Here is a 17,689-nt window from a genome sequence, read left to right on the forward strand (position 1 = left end):
AAATTCGAGCCGTTACTAGCAACCCTGCGGGGCCCAAGGCGCCGAGTATGCACCCGGCACAGTGACAAGCCGTTACTAGCAACCCTGACCTAAACAATCCCAAACAGCAAAACCCCCGGAAAATTTAAAATGTCGGAATGAGCAATAGCCGATCACATTTTGGAGGTTTGTCTTTTATGTTTTCCATTGAAAACAATCAAAACAAACCAAGGAAAAACTGGAAAAGTTTCTTTCCTTTCTTTTTTGGTATTTTTCATTGAATTTGAATGTTTATTTGCTTTCTTTAAAGCTAGAAACAGGAAAGACGGAATCGTTGATGAAAATTATATTCGAAAGCATCCAGCGAGGACCTTTTTTTAAACATCTTTTTCCCAGAGGCATATCTAGCCTTCAAAATCTTATTCCTAGAAATGAAGATCTGTTTCCCCTCAAAACCTAAATTTTTAATCTCAAAGTATCTTCCCAAGAAAATTTGGTCTGTTTCCACAATTTTCAGAATTAAGATTTTGATCTGTTCTCCCCTCCCCCAACAAGCTTTATATAAATATAACTAGACGATCTCAATCGAATATCAATCGAATCTGAAAATTGCGGTAATATTCAATTGAGATTCGATTGCGTTCGACAATTGAATTTCAATCGGTCGATTGCGTTCGATTTGGTTCGACTGGTTCGATCGTCGATTCCGTTCAATTGTGATATCGTCTGGATGGATATAATATAAGGAATACCGTAGGATATCTGTTTCTCTCTCCTGGGGAAATTTTCATCTGTTTCCCTTGCTTTTTGTGATTGACATTTGTTTTCCCCCAGAAAGTTCAAACTGTTTCCAATGCAATATCATCTTTTTAGAAACAGATATCAGATGATTATATGTCATCTCCTACCTATTCCTAAAAGAAATATTGATCTGTTTATTCTCTCAATGATGACGTCAATCAGCTGGAGGGGGGAAACAGATTAAGGAAAAGGTTTTCCTAGAAAATAGAAACTGTTTCCCCATTTTTCAAAAAAATTTCTCTCCTGGAAAAGGGAAACAGATATTTCGGGGAAATGAAGTTGTTGCCTGCTTCTGTATATTTCTTTTACTTAGCAGTCAGGGAGTAAAGTTTTTTGCTGTGGCAGTGTAGCTAACGTGATTTCAACCATAGTCCGCTTTATAAACCAGACGTAATTAATCAAACCAATCAAACGGTTTTTTTAACCAAACTTTGTTGAACCTAATGGAACTTTGTTGTCTGATTAATGTTCGACTAAGTTTGGTCAGTCACGGAAATCCTTGCATTTGCACAGGGTTCGACATGCAGCAAATGCAACAGGTCGAAAACAAAAGTGACGAAAAAACCCCGTGTAAATACACTCGATCACTGCGACCCGTTGCATTCACACAGAGTGGAAAAATGTAACACTTGATTATAAAAAAATGCACAGATCAAAATTTTAACCCGTAGACAAAAATTTTTTAAAAAGGCTAAAGAATCTTCTAAAGAGAAAATAAAAATGCCATTTGTCTTCGTTTTATGCCATTTTCATTTTAAAGTGGAGATTTAATTTTGTTAAATTTTGCGCATTTTGCCTTACACGTTCTAGCTCATTTGCACAGGGTCGGAAAAATTTCAAGGATTTCTGTGACTGTTGATGGCATACTGTACTTTGAATACTCACAAATTCTTCAAATTATAAAGTTTGATTAGCTAAGACAGCCATCGAAAAATTGTTCTGTTCGCATTGCAATGGGTGTTAAAAATGCATGCAGGCGGACTGGCGGTCAGAAAAATTTCCGGGTTTTTGAAAATTGTGCCAGTAAGTGGTGGGTGGGTGGTGACGCGAACAAAACAATTTTTCGATGGCGGCCAGAGTGATTGAAAAAAAAGCTGTACTTTAAAAGAACAAATTGCTTTTCCTAGATCTTCGAATTTATCAAACTTTTTTAAAGTTTATGGTGGCTGAATTGTTGAACCAAGATTTCATAGGAAAATATGCAAAACCTTAGTGTTAGTAATACAAAATTTACATGCATAATTGGCGTTATATTAAAGTGTAATCTTGTAGAAGAAAGATTAACTTTGCTTCTATTGAAAACCAGAAATAATTATATTTTTCTCATCTCTGTGAGAACCAGCCATTTAAAAAACCATTATATACTCAAGCTGAAAAATCAACAACTAAGGAGTAAGAATATTTCTTATTCAGCTGAAGGTAAATTATTTTCCTGGGAATAGCACAGCAAAATGATGTCATATTTTTATATTTCCAAGACATTGGTCTGAATCCCCTGATTTATAGTGGCAAAATACTTGCTTTTACTATTATGTTGTGCTGGAACTCATAGATCAAAAGGGGATTTTCATATTTTCTTGCATGGGAAAGAAACTACAATGTCATAATTACTGCTTTCAATTTTCGTATAGTGTGTGTACTCTGCTTCATGGGATTCTTTAATGACATCAAAACAGAAAATACTATCTGTATCTTTAAGAATTAGACTTCTAAAAGGTTTTTAATGTTTTGTAAGTTTTTTTTCTGAATTATTGAGGTTGGTCTTTTATTGTTATAATGTTTCTTCTTAAGATATTTTGTTGGCTTTGCCTTTATTATAATCTTTGTGTGTATATACATACTTTGTATATGTTGTGCATATAAAGAAATGTTATACCCATTAGAACAATGAAATATTAAATTTTGTAATCCTAAAAGTAATACATTTACAAAACAATAAAAGCCTTTCAGGTCTCCTAACAGTTTGTGTTAATGAATGCGTGAATGGGCTTTTTTGGTTGTGTGAATATGCGCTATTTTTTGCATGAATATGTGAATTTTCTTTTTTTCCGCTGATTATGTTCAAATTTCCTGATTTTCAATATGTTTCCCCGAATTTTCCCAAAGAGTTTTCTGATTTTCTATAAAATTGGGTTTGTGTGAAACTTGAGAAAAATTTGCGTGAATACTTGAATTTTGAAAAAAAGTTGCGTGATTGCCTGAGTTGAGGGTCTACTGGGTTGGGCCTCATTTAGAAATTTTGTTCTTAAAGACATAGTGCTGCCGTTCAGTCTCAAAATTAGTGTCTGAGAAAACTTTTCTGACTTAAATTGTAAGATTGGCCATTTTTTTGTAGTAGAGAAGGATCCTATCTTCAAGATAAAATGGCCAATCTCGAATTGTCAGTAAAGTTAAAAAGAATTAGTTTTCACAGACACAAGTTATTAATACTAATAAGCTTTCAAGGTTGGCATTTGAAAATTTGGAAAATATAAGCGGTTTGTGTAAACCGCAGGTTACAGGTCACAGGTTACAGGTTACAGGTCAGTGCTTTTATCAATCTTTCGCAGTTTGCGCCGTGTATAACGCAGACCAGAAAATATTTGAAACCATATTATACGTATAACAGGTATATTATATGATGGTTACATATAATAAAACACATCGCTACCACACTACCTTCTCAGAGAACTCACGAGCTTCTGATTGGTGTAATTTTATATCCAGCCATATTGTTATCATCACATTCGGTATGCTAAATATTTTTGGTGTTTTTCTCTTGTAAAACATAATATTTTGTGATTCTGTCGATATTTTTGTCAAAAATTGTCCTTAAGTCATTAAAATAACAATTGAATTATTAATTAGTTTCATCCTTCTAAAACCACTCTCTTAGGGACCTAACAAGCTTCTGATTGGTGCCGTTTTATATCCATTCACACTATCAACATCACATTCTGTATTATAAATATTTTTCGTGTTTTTGTCTTTTCTTGCATCAGATTTTATGATTCTGTTAATATTTTTGTCAAAAATTGTCATTAAGACATTAAAATAATAACTGAATAATTAATTAGTTCCATCCTTCTAAAACCACTCACTTAGGGACCTTGCAAGCTTCTGTTTGGTGCCATTTTTTATCCATTCACACCATCCACATCACATTTTGTATAATAAATATTTTTCGTGCTTTTGTCTTGTTAGGCATCATATTTTATGATTTTGTCATTATTTTTGTAAGTAAGTGTCACTAGGTTGTTATTCTATTCAATTGTCATTTTATAATATCTATTGATGTTATGTTATGTATATGTTATGATCTTATTATCTTTTTTCCAGTCTGCACTTTGTTGACCTGTAACCTGTGACCTGTAACCTGCGACCTGTAACCTGCGGTTTACACAAACCGAAATATAAGTGTTTGATAATTTCATTGTTTTTTCAAATTTATAAAATTTGATCTTAATTTCATTCAGAAAAAATAAAAGTTTCCGACATGGCAAATCGAGAGTCTGATATAACAATAACAAATGATGAATCAGGAGATGAACATGATGTGAGTAGTTTATATCTTTCCAAAAGTCTGCTTAATTACTGTTTCACTTCAACTCTCATGGCTCCGCCCCCCCCCCCCACTTATTTGTTGGGGGGACCTAGAACCCCATTCGGAGCCATGACTCTTGGGATGCTGGAATGAAGCCGTCACCTTAGATTGAAGAGAATCAAGTATTATTTGAACGCTTTTCATTATTCTACTGAGCATTTTAAAATTTGCATCAAAATGTGTTATATTATATCTCTATTATTTTACTCTGTAGAGCTTTGGAGAAGATAATAATTCAACTTTTGGAACAAGTGAGATTCCTGCTCTGTATGAAAATGAATCCATTGTATGCTCAGGTATATAGCTTTAATCCGAAATGGGATCTTTCACTTTTAAAGTTTGTTGCAACAATTTATAGAGGGTTGCCTGACAACCTATCCTTGAATTTCCCATTTTGAATATTCAATATGATTTTATTATACACAACCTGCAAATCAGCTTATTAAAGAATATGACTAGAACGAAAATATACAGCTATATCATTAATTATTATGTAAAACTCTAAATTGCAATCTACATCTTTTAGCATCTGATGTGAATCTTCATTGTTTGTATTCTGGAAGAGTGAATGGCGTTTTGCATGTTACAAAATACAGGTTGTACTTTGAAGTTACAAAGGTACTTATCCCTTACTTTTTAATAAATATTGAATGTTATTCTTAAAATTTCTTCTTAATCTTTCAAATGGATTATTCATTTATTTATTAGTGAGTAAGGCATTATTTTGTATCAAAATCTTTTATGTTTTTAAGTTATTCTACAAATTTTATTCTTCAAACTAATCAAATGTGAACTATTTGATTACATATTTTGTAATTTTAATATTTTTTACCTTTAGGATTATGATATGAAAACAGTTGATATACCTCTTGGGAATATTACCAAAGTTGATAAGATTGGAAGCTCCAACAAACAAAAGCAGGATGTATCTGGCCTTGAAATCATTTGCAAGGTAAAAAACCTAGCCAACCAAACGAATATAGATCTTAATTCAAGTGGGTTTTTTTATTATTATACAGTATACAAGTTCACAGGCCCGAGGTGGGCCTCCTCTACGAGTCGGTTTGATTACAATTCTAATTTGTTAAATATCTAAGTTTGTGTCTTTTCCACGCTTCATTAAGGTTTTCTTTAAACAAGTGAATGGAGGTCGACTCGTCGACAAATCGTGGCAATACATTCCATGTAGGGATTGTTCCATAGTAGAATGACTTTGTTTGCGCTCCTTGAAGACCAGCAAAGTTTGGAACGAATTCGTGATCGTGAAATCTGGCTGGACGAGTTCTTTTAACTAGCTTGTCCCGAGTTTTATTTTTGGATCATAAAAATGAATATGCTTATACATTTGGACCATATCGCAGAAAAGTCTTCTAAACTCAAGAGATGGAAGCTTGAGTCTTTGTAAACGCTCCTCATAGTGGAGATTACAATACTGCGAAATCAGTCTTGTTGCCCGTCTTTGGACCCCTTCAATCAGATTAACCTTGCGGCGTAATTTCGGCTGCCATACTGATTGTGCATATTCTAGATGCGGTCTGACAAAGGTTGTATACAATGTGCAAAATGCTGAAGGACTCAGGTCACTAAAGCTTCTTTGGATGACTCCTAAGATAGAATTCGCTTTATTGACTTGTTTAGAGATATGTTCCTCAAAAGATAATTCAGAGTCAATCAAGATGCCTAGGTCTTTTTCTTCAAAGACATGTTCTAGTTTGTTACCTCCAAGTTGGTATCTGTGTGCATGCTTCTAATATTTTAAAATGTACTTATAGTCAAGACATGGCATTTGTCAGGATGAAACTTTAGTAATCAATCTCGAGACCACTTTTCCAATTCATAGGTATCTTTTTGAACAACTAGAGAGTCTCTAATAGAATTGATTATTTTCACTATCTTCGTATCGTCGGCAAAGAGAAATGCATCGGAGACTACCTTTTCTGGCAAATCATTTATGTAGATAACAAAGAGCAGAGGCCCAAGTACGCTTCCTTGAGGAATTCCACTTATGACATGGTCAGTAGTTGATTTAGCTGAGTTAACCTTGACTAGTTGCTTGTGGTCTGATAAAAACGCTGTAATCCATTTTAACAGGTTTCCGCTGATCCCGTAACATTCTAGTTTCTAGTTTTATCAACCTCCTGTGAGGAACTGTATCAAACGCTTTCGCAAAATCAAAGTAGACACAGTCAACTACTTTTCCTTCTGACATTGATTCGCAGCAAAGGTCGATATAATAGAGTAGTTGGACTTTATCAACTGTTTTGACTTGCTCATACTATAATTGACACTTTCCAGTATATTTAACCAGAAATTATAATATTAATTTATCTACTTCTAGAATAAATTGTGAAAATTCATTTACAGACAAGACATTTCATTGATTGTCAACATAATGTTCCAAATGATGCAAAATTCATTCACTATATTGGTCAAAAGTTACAATATATTCGGAATGCTTCATTGACAGTCAATTGAAAATCTACTGACAATAATTTTATAATTTCACTTCAACCTAATTCTATGTAATAGCCTGTTTGTATTAGGATGGTTTAGTCTGGCTGGCTAGTTTGGATGGTTTTGAAAACAATTTGATTCATCAAAAACAGTTTAGATGTAACATGTTTAGTACATTTTTCCATAAAGTCATTACCCCGTATGAACAGCCCTTCAAAGAGGCCCCCCAGTGGCACCCCTAATTACGTCATCATGCAAAAGAATTTTCTCCATCACGCATCACGAAAATTGCTAAAATTTGTAATCACGCAAAAAATAGCGAAAAATAGCCCAAATCACGCATCACGTCTCAAATTTTTGCCACATCACGCATCACGCCAAAACCTTGATCACGCCATCACGCAAGAAAAAAGTCCCAATCACGCCATCACGCAAACCGCTGGGGGGCCTCTTCAAATACTGTTTGTTTATTTTTTATTTAATACATATAATGGTTAAGAAATCTTTTGCTTTAGTTTATAAACTATTCTAATTTTTACTTTTTAGGATATGAGAAACTTCAAATTTGCTTTAAAGCATGAGAGCAAGAAAAAGGTTTTTGATGCAATTCAGGTAAGTAGAAAACATTTTTTCAATATTTTTCCAAGATATCAGGAACTGATGATCTAGTTCTTTTGAAATAGAAAATCAGCTACATATTTCAGTATAATGAGTGCTAATAAATAGAAAATTTTCTCTCACATTTTGGTCTGAACATTTTCCTATTTATTGTTGACTTTTTTCATCCTTAGACGTACGCTTTTCCAATATCCAATGGTAAGGTAAGTTTATTCAAACGAGCTTCTTATTCCTTTGTTGTCAAAATACTTTGTAACGCGAATGTAAAGTAAAGTAACATGAAATTAACATAACAGGACACAACAGGTGGTCCTGATTAAAGGGATTACCTGGTTTTAGTAAAGATACAATTTTTCAATTCATGTTACTAAATGGTTACTTATATCAGCTTATATTCCTGTAATAAGGTATTCAATTTATAATGAAGTCTTGATTTGGAAAATTGAAAACAATTGTTGAAAAGTTTTTTTAGTCCTTCTGAATGTGATAAAATTTTAACCGCTTGTTCAATTTAACATCGAAATTCGTCATTTCTTACATTCTTATTTTTTTCACAGAGTTTCTTTGCATTTGATAATGGTACAGAGTACAGAGTAAATGGTTGGGATGTTTATGATGCGGCTAAAGAAATGCAAAGATTGGTGAGTTTTGTAGAGGAAGCTCCTAACGTTGTATTTTTATGATGCATATAGTAGGGGGCTAACAATTGGAACTGTAACTTACCTTTAAATACTTTATTCTTTGAAATGGACTATAGGTTTGGTTGAGTCACATAAAAGATGTCTCATGTCCTAATGGCTTGCATTCTTTTATTTGATTTTGAATTTTGGTGGCGGTGTAAGATTATTTTAGAGTGAAAAGGTACTAATGAAATATATTTTATCATATTAAATATATTTATATCTATGTAAGATTCATTTTGTGCTTAAGATTTTGCAAGGTTTTCCGATAAGAAATGCCTAGAAAATGTAGTGGTGCTATAATGTCTATGTAGAACTTCACTATAGAGTCTATAGTCACCATAGAAGACCTATAACCTATGAAAAATAATAATGAAAAAAAAACATTTGCAGGGATTACCAACTGATTGCTGGAGATTAACAGAATTGAATAAAGATTATAGACTCTGTGATACATACCCTGCTGTTGTAAGTATACTTATTCCTCAAAAGTATTTTTGTGTCAAAACAATGCAGTGTTTTATTTCCAAAAATAGGGTACATAGAAAATTATATTCCATAAACCTACATTAGAAATGAAATTACAACTGAAATCAGCTAGTTTACTATCAAATGATGTGTTTATTGTTTAGAGGTTTTTCATGTTTTGCTAACCAGTAAAAGTTCGAATCTGTAGAGGTGATCTCATACGCAAATCGAACGTTTGTTTCCATAATGGTGGAAGATATGTAACTTAGCAAAATATGAAAAACCTTTAAATGCATGCTTACTTACGGGCAAAGTGATTTTCGGATTATTATTGTTATTTTTTTGGACCTACCTGGAGGTCCTATAAATTAACCTTTGTCTGTCCCTCCGTCCGTTCGTTAGTTACCAGCTTTTCTCGAGATTGGCTCATTAGTTTTTTCTGATTTTTTGCTCAAAGATGCGTATTAACAATGCCCAAAGCGTTTTTTTTCTAAAAATCGCCGGAACAGCCGATTTTCTCCGGAAAAATGGTATTTCTTGAATTTCTTGAGCTGTACTTTATATTATTTCATGAAATTTTGCACACTGATGCAAAATGTCAATACCTTAATTGTGACGGAGCCCGATTTTCGAAAGAAATTCCATTCCGGCCGAAAATGCCGGAAATATGAAGGAAAAACTGGTTTTTGGCATTTTCTCGAGATTTTATCATTAATTTTTTCTGATTTTTTGCAGAAAGATGTGCATTCGCAATGCTCAAAACATGGCCGAGTTCGATTTTTGAGAAAAAAATTTTTCCGGTTGAAAATGCCGGAAATCGCCGTTTTTGCAGATTTTCATTGGACTTTTTCCTTATATTTCTATGTTTTTCACACAAAAACATTATTGATAACAATGCTCACCATCAAGCATGAATCAATTGTCAATAAAACTGATTTTTGCAACCAGAACTTCCTATTTATTTTTTCCCTACAACCCTTCCCTCTCCCCCCATCAACAATATCAATGATGAATTTATTGCGTTGTGTATTTTCGCTAAACGCTATATTTTCTGACTGATGTTTTTATTTTTATTTTCGCATTGCTATCTAACTTTCATCATCAGGTAGGTCCATTCAGCATATTGCTTGTTGTACTGTGTGTTTATTTATTTTTATTTTTTTTCTTTTCATTCAGCTTGCAGTACCTCATCAAATCAGTGACGAAGAAGTGCAAAAGTGTGCCACTTGTAGAAGCAAATCACGTTTTCCTGTATGATCATATAATTATATAATTGTTTATATTTTTATCGTTTCGAACTGTAAGGCCTTCGAACCCTTTCCACAAAATGTTCATAAAGTTCAAGTTGTGATAGAAATTCAGGTCTAAGGACATTGTCCTCACTCCTCTGCTAGTAATTTTCTTACTGATAGACCAGAACAAACTACTTTTTTAACATTGACCTTATTTTAATTAATTTTAAAGGGGCTTTTCTTCCTACTCAGGTACTTTCTTGGCTTCATCCCTCCAACAATGCTTCCATTACAAGGTGTAGTCAACCAAACGTTGGTGTCGGTGGTGTGAGAAGAAATAAAGATGACGAAAAGTATATATCTGTAAGTATTAAAGTAATAAACTATGAGATTGTCATTTTACAAAACCAATCGGAAAGTCTCCCTTAGTAATTCCACCTGATTGGTTGTTAAGGTTATTTTACTGTTAAAAAGAAAGAAAAAGTTGCCCTCGATTTTTGTCTTTTTTCTGTTTGAAGATTTTTTGATATGCGTCTAATTTGCCTTCGTTTTCCTCTACACATTTTTTTGGTGTTCATACTCTATTTCTCGTTGTAGGCAATATTAGAAGCTAACTTACAATGTCACAAGTTATTCATCATGGATGCTCGTCCAAAGATCAATGCAGTAGCCAACCAAGCTAAAGGTGGAGGATATGAAGATATTGAAAAATACCAGAACACAGAGCTGGTCTTCTTGGATATCGCAAACATTCATGTCATGAGAGACAGGTAATGAAAGTTAAATATCAACTCTAACACCAAAAGGGAGTTGTACCTTTAGAATCCAGCTCTGACTCTTCTTTTTTAGAAAAAGTAGTTACGAAAACGAAATTTATTAATCTGTAGAAAAAGATGAAAAAGTTCCGATTTGGGAATTCGACTAGCACTTAAAAAGTTTAGTTTTTCTAAATTTCAATTGTGTCCGAGTAGATTGTCAATTGTTCTTTTGGCTGCTTTCTGCTTACTCAAATTTGAATCGTCATCATCGAGATGTTTTGTCTTTTCTCCTTTTCAGTTTGAGAAAATTGAAAGACATGGTCTACCCGTCTGTTGACGACGCTCATTTCTTGTCCAACCTGGAATCCACAAAATGGCTAGAATACATCAAGGTTAACTATAAAAAACAATTGTTGTCAGATATAATGTCTAAATGGGGGTAACAAAATGAGGTTTAAAATGAATTAACCTTACAAAGGGTGATTGGTGGAAACAACTTTTTATAACTACCGGGTGTCCCAGAACATTTTGTGTCTTTGTCTTACTTATTTAATACCCTCATTTTTCGCTTTTTTTAACTTTTTTGAAAATAAATGTTTTAGCATTTAGACCTATTTTGATCTAGTTGACCAAATTTGACAAATGACCCCTCATAATTTAAGTTTATCCATTCTCTCTCCAATGCAAAAGAATTGATTCTTTAACAGCTCAAATAACTCGAGAAAATTAACTTTAAAGAGGGGGACTATTTTTGGGACACCCGGTACAAGTATTTTTAACGTTGCAAGTGAAGGTACCACAAGATAAGCAAGATTTTTTTGAAAATAAATGTTTTAGCATTTAGACCTATTTTGATCTAGTTGACCAAATTTGACAAATGACCCCTCATAACTTAAGTTTATCCATTCTCTCTCCAATGCAAAAGAATTGATTCTTTAACAGCTCAAATAACTCGAGAAATTCACTTTAAAGAGGGGGACTATTTTTGGGACACCCGGTACAAGTATTTTTAACGTCGCAAGTGAAGGTACCACAAGATAAGCAAGATAACTTTATTAATAATGTCGAATTTAACGCTAAACATGGCATGAAGGTCCAGCGACACAGCAATAGTCATATTCTTGTTACAAGGCGCTGTTTCTTCCAAAATTAACTTAAATTGATGAAGCGCTGCTTCTTCAAAAACGGACAGGCAGCACGGACAGCGAATGCAAGGCCCGATACTTGGCCAATTAATAAAATATTAAACGAAAGAAAAAGATCACTTTTGAAACCAACTTATTTTCAGGCAATCATAGCAGGAGCTGTGCGGATAGCTGATACCGTTGATCGTTGTCGGACCTCTTGCATTGTACATTGTAGTGATGGATGGGACAGGACCCCGCAGGTATGGAACATTTTTGCTGATTTAGTTAATTTTTGTAAAGAATAAAAGAAAAAGATATTGTTACAGAATTATTGATAAAAATTTTTCCAGCCCCTGTAAAATAAAATAAAATATAATTTTTTGTTTTCTTTTTTAGCTTACAGCTTTGGCTATGATTTTGTTAGACCCGTACTATCGGACACTCGTTGGATTTGAGGTAAATAAATGAAATGTCTTTGCCATTTTTGCCTCGACTGGTGGCTTCTTCCCAACGCACTGAATTTTTTTCAATTTTTTAACATTTGTCCAAAATCAAGCAGTTAATTTTGTTTTTAAAAACCGGTGGGGGTCAAATAGCATATTCTCAGGTATTTGTCAGGTGAAAAGACTTCTTTAACAATGAATTTTTTGACATGAGTTTTGAACTGCTTTTATTTAGTCAAATCATCAAGATTTTTGTGACAATTTTTATTTCCAGGTTCTGATTGAAAAGGAATGGTGTAGTTTCGGACACAAATTCGGACAGGTATTACCATTTTCTATTTTCCAAGAAAAAAAGTTGTATTTTTATTTTGATTTGCATTCAATTTTCATATTATCATTATTTTTTGATTTTGTAGAGGAATGGCTTAGGTGACAAAAATCATTCCGATGATCAAAGGAGTCCAATTTTCCTACAGTTTATTGATGCTGTCTGGCAAGTTACAAGACAGGTAATAATATTCTCTTTTTTTTATGAAATCTGCTTCAGAGTTGTTTCCATTGTACAAACATTTTGTAAATGGTTAACATCCACCATCGAACAAAGAAAATTTTATTATCTTCTGTTATCCATCACTGAGGGAGTTAAGTTTTTGCTAGAGAAATCATTATTGTTCTACCGCTCTATTCATTATTTTTTAGAAGGGAGTTGTAACTCTTGGAGTAAAACTTTCAGACCTTGCACTTTCGAGTGATGGCTGAGTAGTCTAAGGTGTTAACCCTACAAACCAGGGATTCCCGGTTTGAATCTCGACTCCTTCCAATATTCTGATCAGTTCATTGATAGCCAATCCGGCTGGCCGTTGATCCCGTGAAAACATTGGGAAAACTGTCTAAAACTCTAAGTTTACTGGGCTTTGAACCTCTATCTATTTCTTCTTCTTTTTGTAAAGGAATGCGTTAATTCCTTAGCTTTTTTTTTGCAGTTTCCATGTGCTTTTGAATTCAATGAGCATTTCTTGATGACAATCCTTGACCATGTCAACAGGTAACACTTTCTAAGCCACTTTGTAAAATAAAACAATAAAAAATACATTTGACCATTTACTTTCTAATGATGGAAAAGAGTCAGCTGTCATATCTGGCCATCTTGCCTTCAATATCGGTGGTCGGAGATAGCCTTTCATCTTTTAAAAGCACCATATATGTTATGTAGAGTACAACTTCAAGAAAGAAAAAAAATTAATTGCCCGATTCGCTGGCGAAATCAGCTCAATAACCATTTTCCCTGCCCTTTATTGCATATAACATTTTCTCTTTTAGCTGTCTCTTTGGAACCTTTTTATTCAATTCTGAACAAGATCGTGTGAAAGGAGTAAGTAGACGATACTGTTTTCTATCGATATTTACAGCGCTTTTGCAAATTGTTTCAATTTTCGATTCTAACGTAATATAACGTAGCCTATCCGTACCCCAACAAACGACCTTCGGTGTCAAGGAAAAAGCTGTGGTACAGGCTAAATGTAACGTAGATAAATACCGAATGTATAGTTCTACATCTGTACTTTCAGCTTTATTAGTCTAAGCTCATTTGACGTCAATCGATACTTTGATTATCAGCCGATTTGAGAGAGTGTGTGTGATATAATAAGTAAGATAGAGAGTCTATCACCATGCTTCCTTAACACTCTGTCTGGAAATGAACGGGATTTGAAAACAGTCCGTTGCTTTGGAAGTCTGTGATTGAATCCTTCGCACTACCAAATGTAGATGTTTCGGATTTTCGGCAGATTACTAATTGAGTTTCAAGAAGACAGTAATATAACGACAATATAAGTTTAAGTTGTGATATCACTTTACACAAGTTTGGAATAATTGTTTTTTTCCTGAAATGATCTTGATTTGTAATTTGCTGACATTCTTCTTGCAACATTCAGAATGTAAAAGACAAAACGCAATCTCTCTGGTCTCATATCAACAGTAAAGTAAGACAATTGTTTTGTACCTCTTCGAAATTATGCATATTTTTTGCTTGGCTTGATCGGCAATCTTCTGGGCAATTTGCTTGCCTACTCTCTGGTTAGTTTTTTTGTATCTGTAGGGACAGCTACTAGCTATATTTCCAAACACCGAAGAAACGAAAGACTAAACTCATGCTTCTTCGGGTTTTTCTTGCTGATATTTTCACCTAATGGTCAAAGTAATTTCTTGATTTTCGACTGTTTATTAAATTTTAGATGGAAGATTATTTGAACCCTTTATACGCAAAACTTCTTCACCAACATGTAAGTGGGAACTTCGTTTAAATCTTTCACATTATATCAAAGTCTGAGTTTGAACATCTCATTGGATATATGTATTTCTGTTTTAAATTGTACAAATTTCCATACGTATAATCATTTCTCTAAAAATCCATCTGAAGATTACATCAATGCATGAAACCAGCTGTATTGGTTAAGAAAAATAATGATTCTTTAAATGAAGTATTACTGTTTTACATCATTCAGGTCTTACTTCCTGTAGCAAGTGTCCGTCAACTACGTTTATGGAAATCACTTTACATGAGGTGGAACCCTCGTATGCAGCCACAGGTATTGTGTATTTCCCCTCTAATCTTCTCTCTGTAATCTTTTTCATATTAAAGTGACTCTGTCATTACCACCCCTACTTTTTAAGTATTGTGTAATTTCCCTCTAATTTTCCCTCTAAAATCATTTTCATCTGAAAGTGACTCTGTCATTACCACCCCTACTTTTTAGGGATTTTCTGATAAAGTAGTGGAGCCACACATATTATATTCCTTTACGCACTAGATAGGCTAACTGCTTACATATTTCTCCGGAAAGAATGTCTTATGGTTGACTGTTTTACACTCAATTTACAAACCTTCGAATTTCAAAAAAATCGAATACTGCTGTTGACAACCATATTAGAATATAAGATGGCGGACTTGTCATCTCTTTAACTGGAAACACTTCCTTTTATACGAGAAGCCCGATCCAGTTAAGTAGTTATAGATCCTAATTTACTGGAATTTTATTGACTCCCAAATCAGAAAAGATTCGCGAAAGTACACTTTATCAATCTTCAATTTTAGGAATCGATGGAAAATATTAACAAGATTTTATTTGCAAGAGTTCAACAGGTAATTCATTGAAGTTTCCTAAATGTCAAACGCTAGACTAGAGATCCGTCCTGTATTTGAAGGGCATTTCATTTGGGTCTGGTACTGACTAGCTCATAATTGATAAGACGTAACATCGTAAAACGAATACACGTTTTTTATAAGAACAACAAAATTATTTAAAGCCTTATAAAGATCTTCTTAACTTTTTTGAGTTTCAAGCCTAAAAATGTTAAAACTTCACCATTTTGTGAGTATTTTTGTGCAATTTCCTGAAATATGGATATTTCTAGAGCCCATAAAGCCTTAAAATGTTCATAACTTGTTCTCAATATTTGAGCCATCGAAGTGTAATGTTGTTATATAATTTGTTCTTGTATGAAAAACGTGCAGTTCTTTGCATTATTGCTTTTTGCTCTAGAGTTTCTTAAACCAATCAGAAAACTTTCTTTAAGATATATGGAGAGTTAAATTCAAACTAATTCTAATAATAGCAAAATTTTACAAATTTAGGATAAGTTCAGGAGTTGCCATAAAGCCATTATGGTAATAACCGGGAGGGCACATTGCTATACATTGCAAATTTAGGATAATTAATTCTGCAATGTAACCCGAGTCAATAATTATGATCGCCATTAAAAGTAAACAAAATAGTGTGGTCGCAAAACTTCATAAAATTTGCGAATAGTTGGGAAATTTGTCATCGATAGTTTCTGTTTTTGAAATTCAGTTTCGACTTGAATGATCGAAGTTGTTTGTGATCACTTAATGACAAAAAACCTTTGTTTATAGTAACAATATATATCAACTTAACCTGAATAGACAAGAAACTCACTCTCTCTCTAAGTAAACATTTATGCACGGATATCGGTCCTTCAATATTGAACTTCTCGTTTTTCATTTTGCCATTTTTTGCCATACTTGTCAAAATGGGTCAATCTAGAAATAGCTGTATAAATCATGTACCAACCCAAACCAACCCTGAAAACAAAGATTTAGTCTCATTTTTCTAAAAGTTCAACGACTGATTCAAATATTTCACCGGAATCTTGAAAATCATAAAAACTGAAATTTTCACAAAATATTATTGTAAACAATTTGTCGTGTTTTGTGTTGAGTAGTTCCTTCAGGATGTGGAAATTCAAACGAACTGATAGTACATTTAAAATCATTCCTAATTTTCCCGGACCGAATGATAAAAAAATAGGTCAAAGCGACATTCATTTTTCTTGATTGATTCCGTACGTTTGATATCACTTTCTTCCATTCTCTGTTTCTTTAGTTGCGGTCAATGTGCGAAAACTTGCAAAGTGAATTAGATGCTCGTGCCAAGATTGAAGTATCTCCAGGAGCTAGTGAATCAAGAAACTCACAAACCTGGCCCTCTGGATCTGGTCATGTCAGTCCTGTATGATTTATTGATGAAATGAATTTGGTTCAATTCTATTTTGAGTATGTAATCCTGATGAGTAAGTCAGAAAGCACTCATCCCTAAGCAAGATTCTCTTCGGGTAATAACGTCAAAAGTGTTGAAGTCGTTTCTGTTGATTGGGAGATACCACCTCACATTGAGAGATTCAAGAGCACAAAGTGAAAATTCATAAGATAGTCATAAATGTTTATTTGAGATAACATAAATGGTAATGGGAAGTCAAAATTAGTTTTGCCTCTTTCCCAATGCAGAAATTTTATTTCTAAGGTAAATTAGTCAACAATTTTTGCTTCTCATAAGCAATAGGATACCAATATGGACCAATATTCATGGTTGGATACCGTTTAGTCCCAGTCTCCTTTTGTTCAAAGGGATCAAGTAACCAATCAGAACATTTTAAGTTATTTTAGTATTGTTTATAAAATTTCACGAATTTCTAAGTTTCTTAGAATAATATCACTTATGACCTTATAGTATTTTTTATATATAATTATTTGATTTCATTTCTTTATTTTTGGTAATAACATGATAAATTTGGGGGAAGAAGTCCCTCTGTACATCAACGAAATGCGTATAAAAGCAGGTACATCTTAGTTTTTTCTTTTGTTGGAAATTGTCTGACTTGTTTATTAGATCTAATCGCTTTTATCCGATCGATATGGATGTGTGAAAATTTAATTTCCTTTTATCAAAAATAAAAACTTTTTTATGTATATCAATGTGAACAGCGATTGCCCCTTTTTTATTGTTTATCTATCCATATTTTAAGATTTTGGAAATATGAGAAGGACATGATATGTCCAAGATTCTCTCATCATAAGAAATGAACAATGTTTTAGGAATCAACCCAAAATGAAGAATTTGCTTCAAACACTAAATTTCAAAGATTTTTTCAGAACAAAAATAAAATTCTTTCTGAATAATAAGGAAATCTGGTTATTTAGTCTTTAGATATTTCTTTAAATTTAGCATTGACTTTAAATGTCAAAATTT

The 17,689-nt window shown here is 33.3% G+C and overlaps 1 protein-coding gene across 1 annotated transcript; it reads left to right on the forward strand.

Moving 5' to 3' along the window:
- The first annotated feature begins 4,239 nt into the window (after positions 1–4,239).
- Positions 4,240–17,264, forward strand: LOC136807530 (myotubularin-related protein 2-like). Its single transcript, XM_067064109.1, has 23 exons — positions 4,240–4,315; positions 4,578–4,659; positions 4,890–4,981; positions 5,202–5,315; positions 7,364–7,429; positions 7,609–7,638; positions 7,993–8,076; positions 8,509–8,583; positions 9,760–9,834; positions 10,068–10,178; positions 10,413–10,585; positions 10,872–10,965; positions 11,862–11,960; positions 12,097–12,156; positions 12,418–12,465; positions 12,560–12,652; positions 13,127–13,188; positions 13,464–13,515; positions 14,078–14,125; positions 14,378–14,425; positions 14,648–14,731; positions 15,238–15,285; positions 16,547–17,264. The coding sequence occupies exons 1-23, from the start codon at positions 4,256–4,258 to the stop codon at positions 16,676–16,678; spliced, it is 1,830 nt and encodes a 609-aa protein (XP_066920210.1). The 5' UTR covers positions 4,240–4,255; the 3' UTR covers positions 16,679–17,264.
- Positions 17,265–17,689: the final 425 nt, after the last annotated feature.

This window comes from Clytia hemisphaerica, unplaced genomic scaffold (genome assembly GCF_902728285.1).
Source record: "Clytia hemisphaerica strain Z4C2 unplaced genomic scaffold, Clytia hemisphaerica genome assembly, whole genome shotgun sequence".
In the NCBI taxonomy this organism is placed as follows: domain Eukaryota; kingdom Metazoa; phylum Cnidaria; class Hydrozoa; order Leptothecata; family Clytiidae; genus Clytia; species Clytia hemisphaerica.

Excerpts from the sequence above, each read along its gene's own strand:
- LOC136807530 (XM_067064109.1), top strand. The coding sequence starts at position 4,256 with ATGGCAAATCGAGAGTCTGATATAACAATAACAAATGATGAATCAGGA. Across the intron at positions 13,189-13,463 it reads ATCCTTGACCATGTCAACAG|CTGTCTCTTTGGAACCTTTT; the intron begins GTAACACTTTCT and ends TTTCTCTTTTAG. Across the intron at positions 14,126-14,377 it reads GGTCTCATATCAACAGTAAA|ATGGAAGATTATTTGAACCC; the intron begins GTAAGACAATTG and ends ATTAAATTTTAG.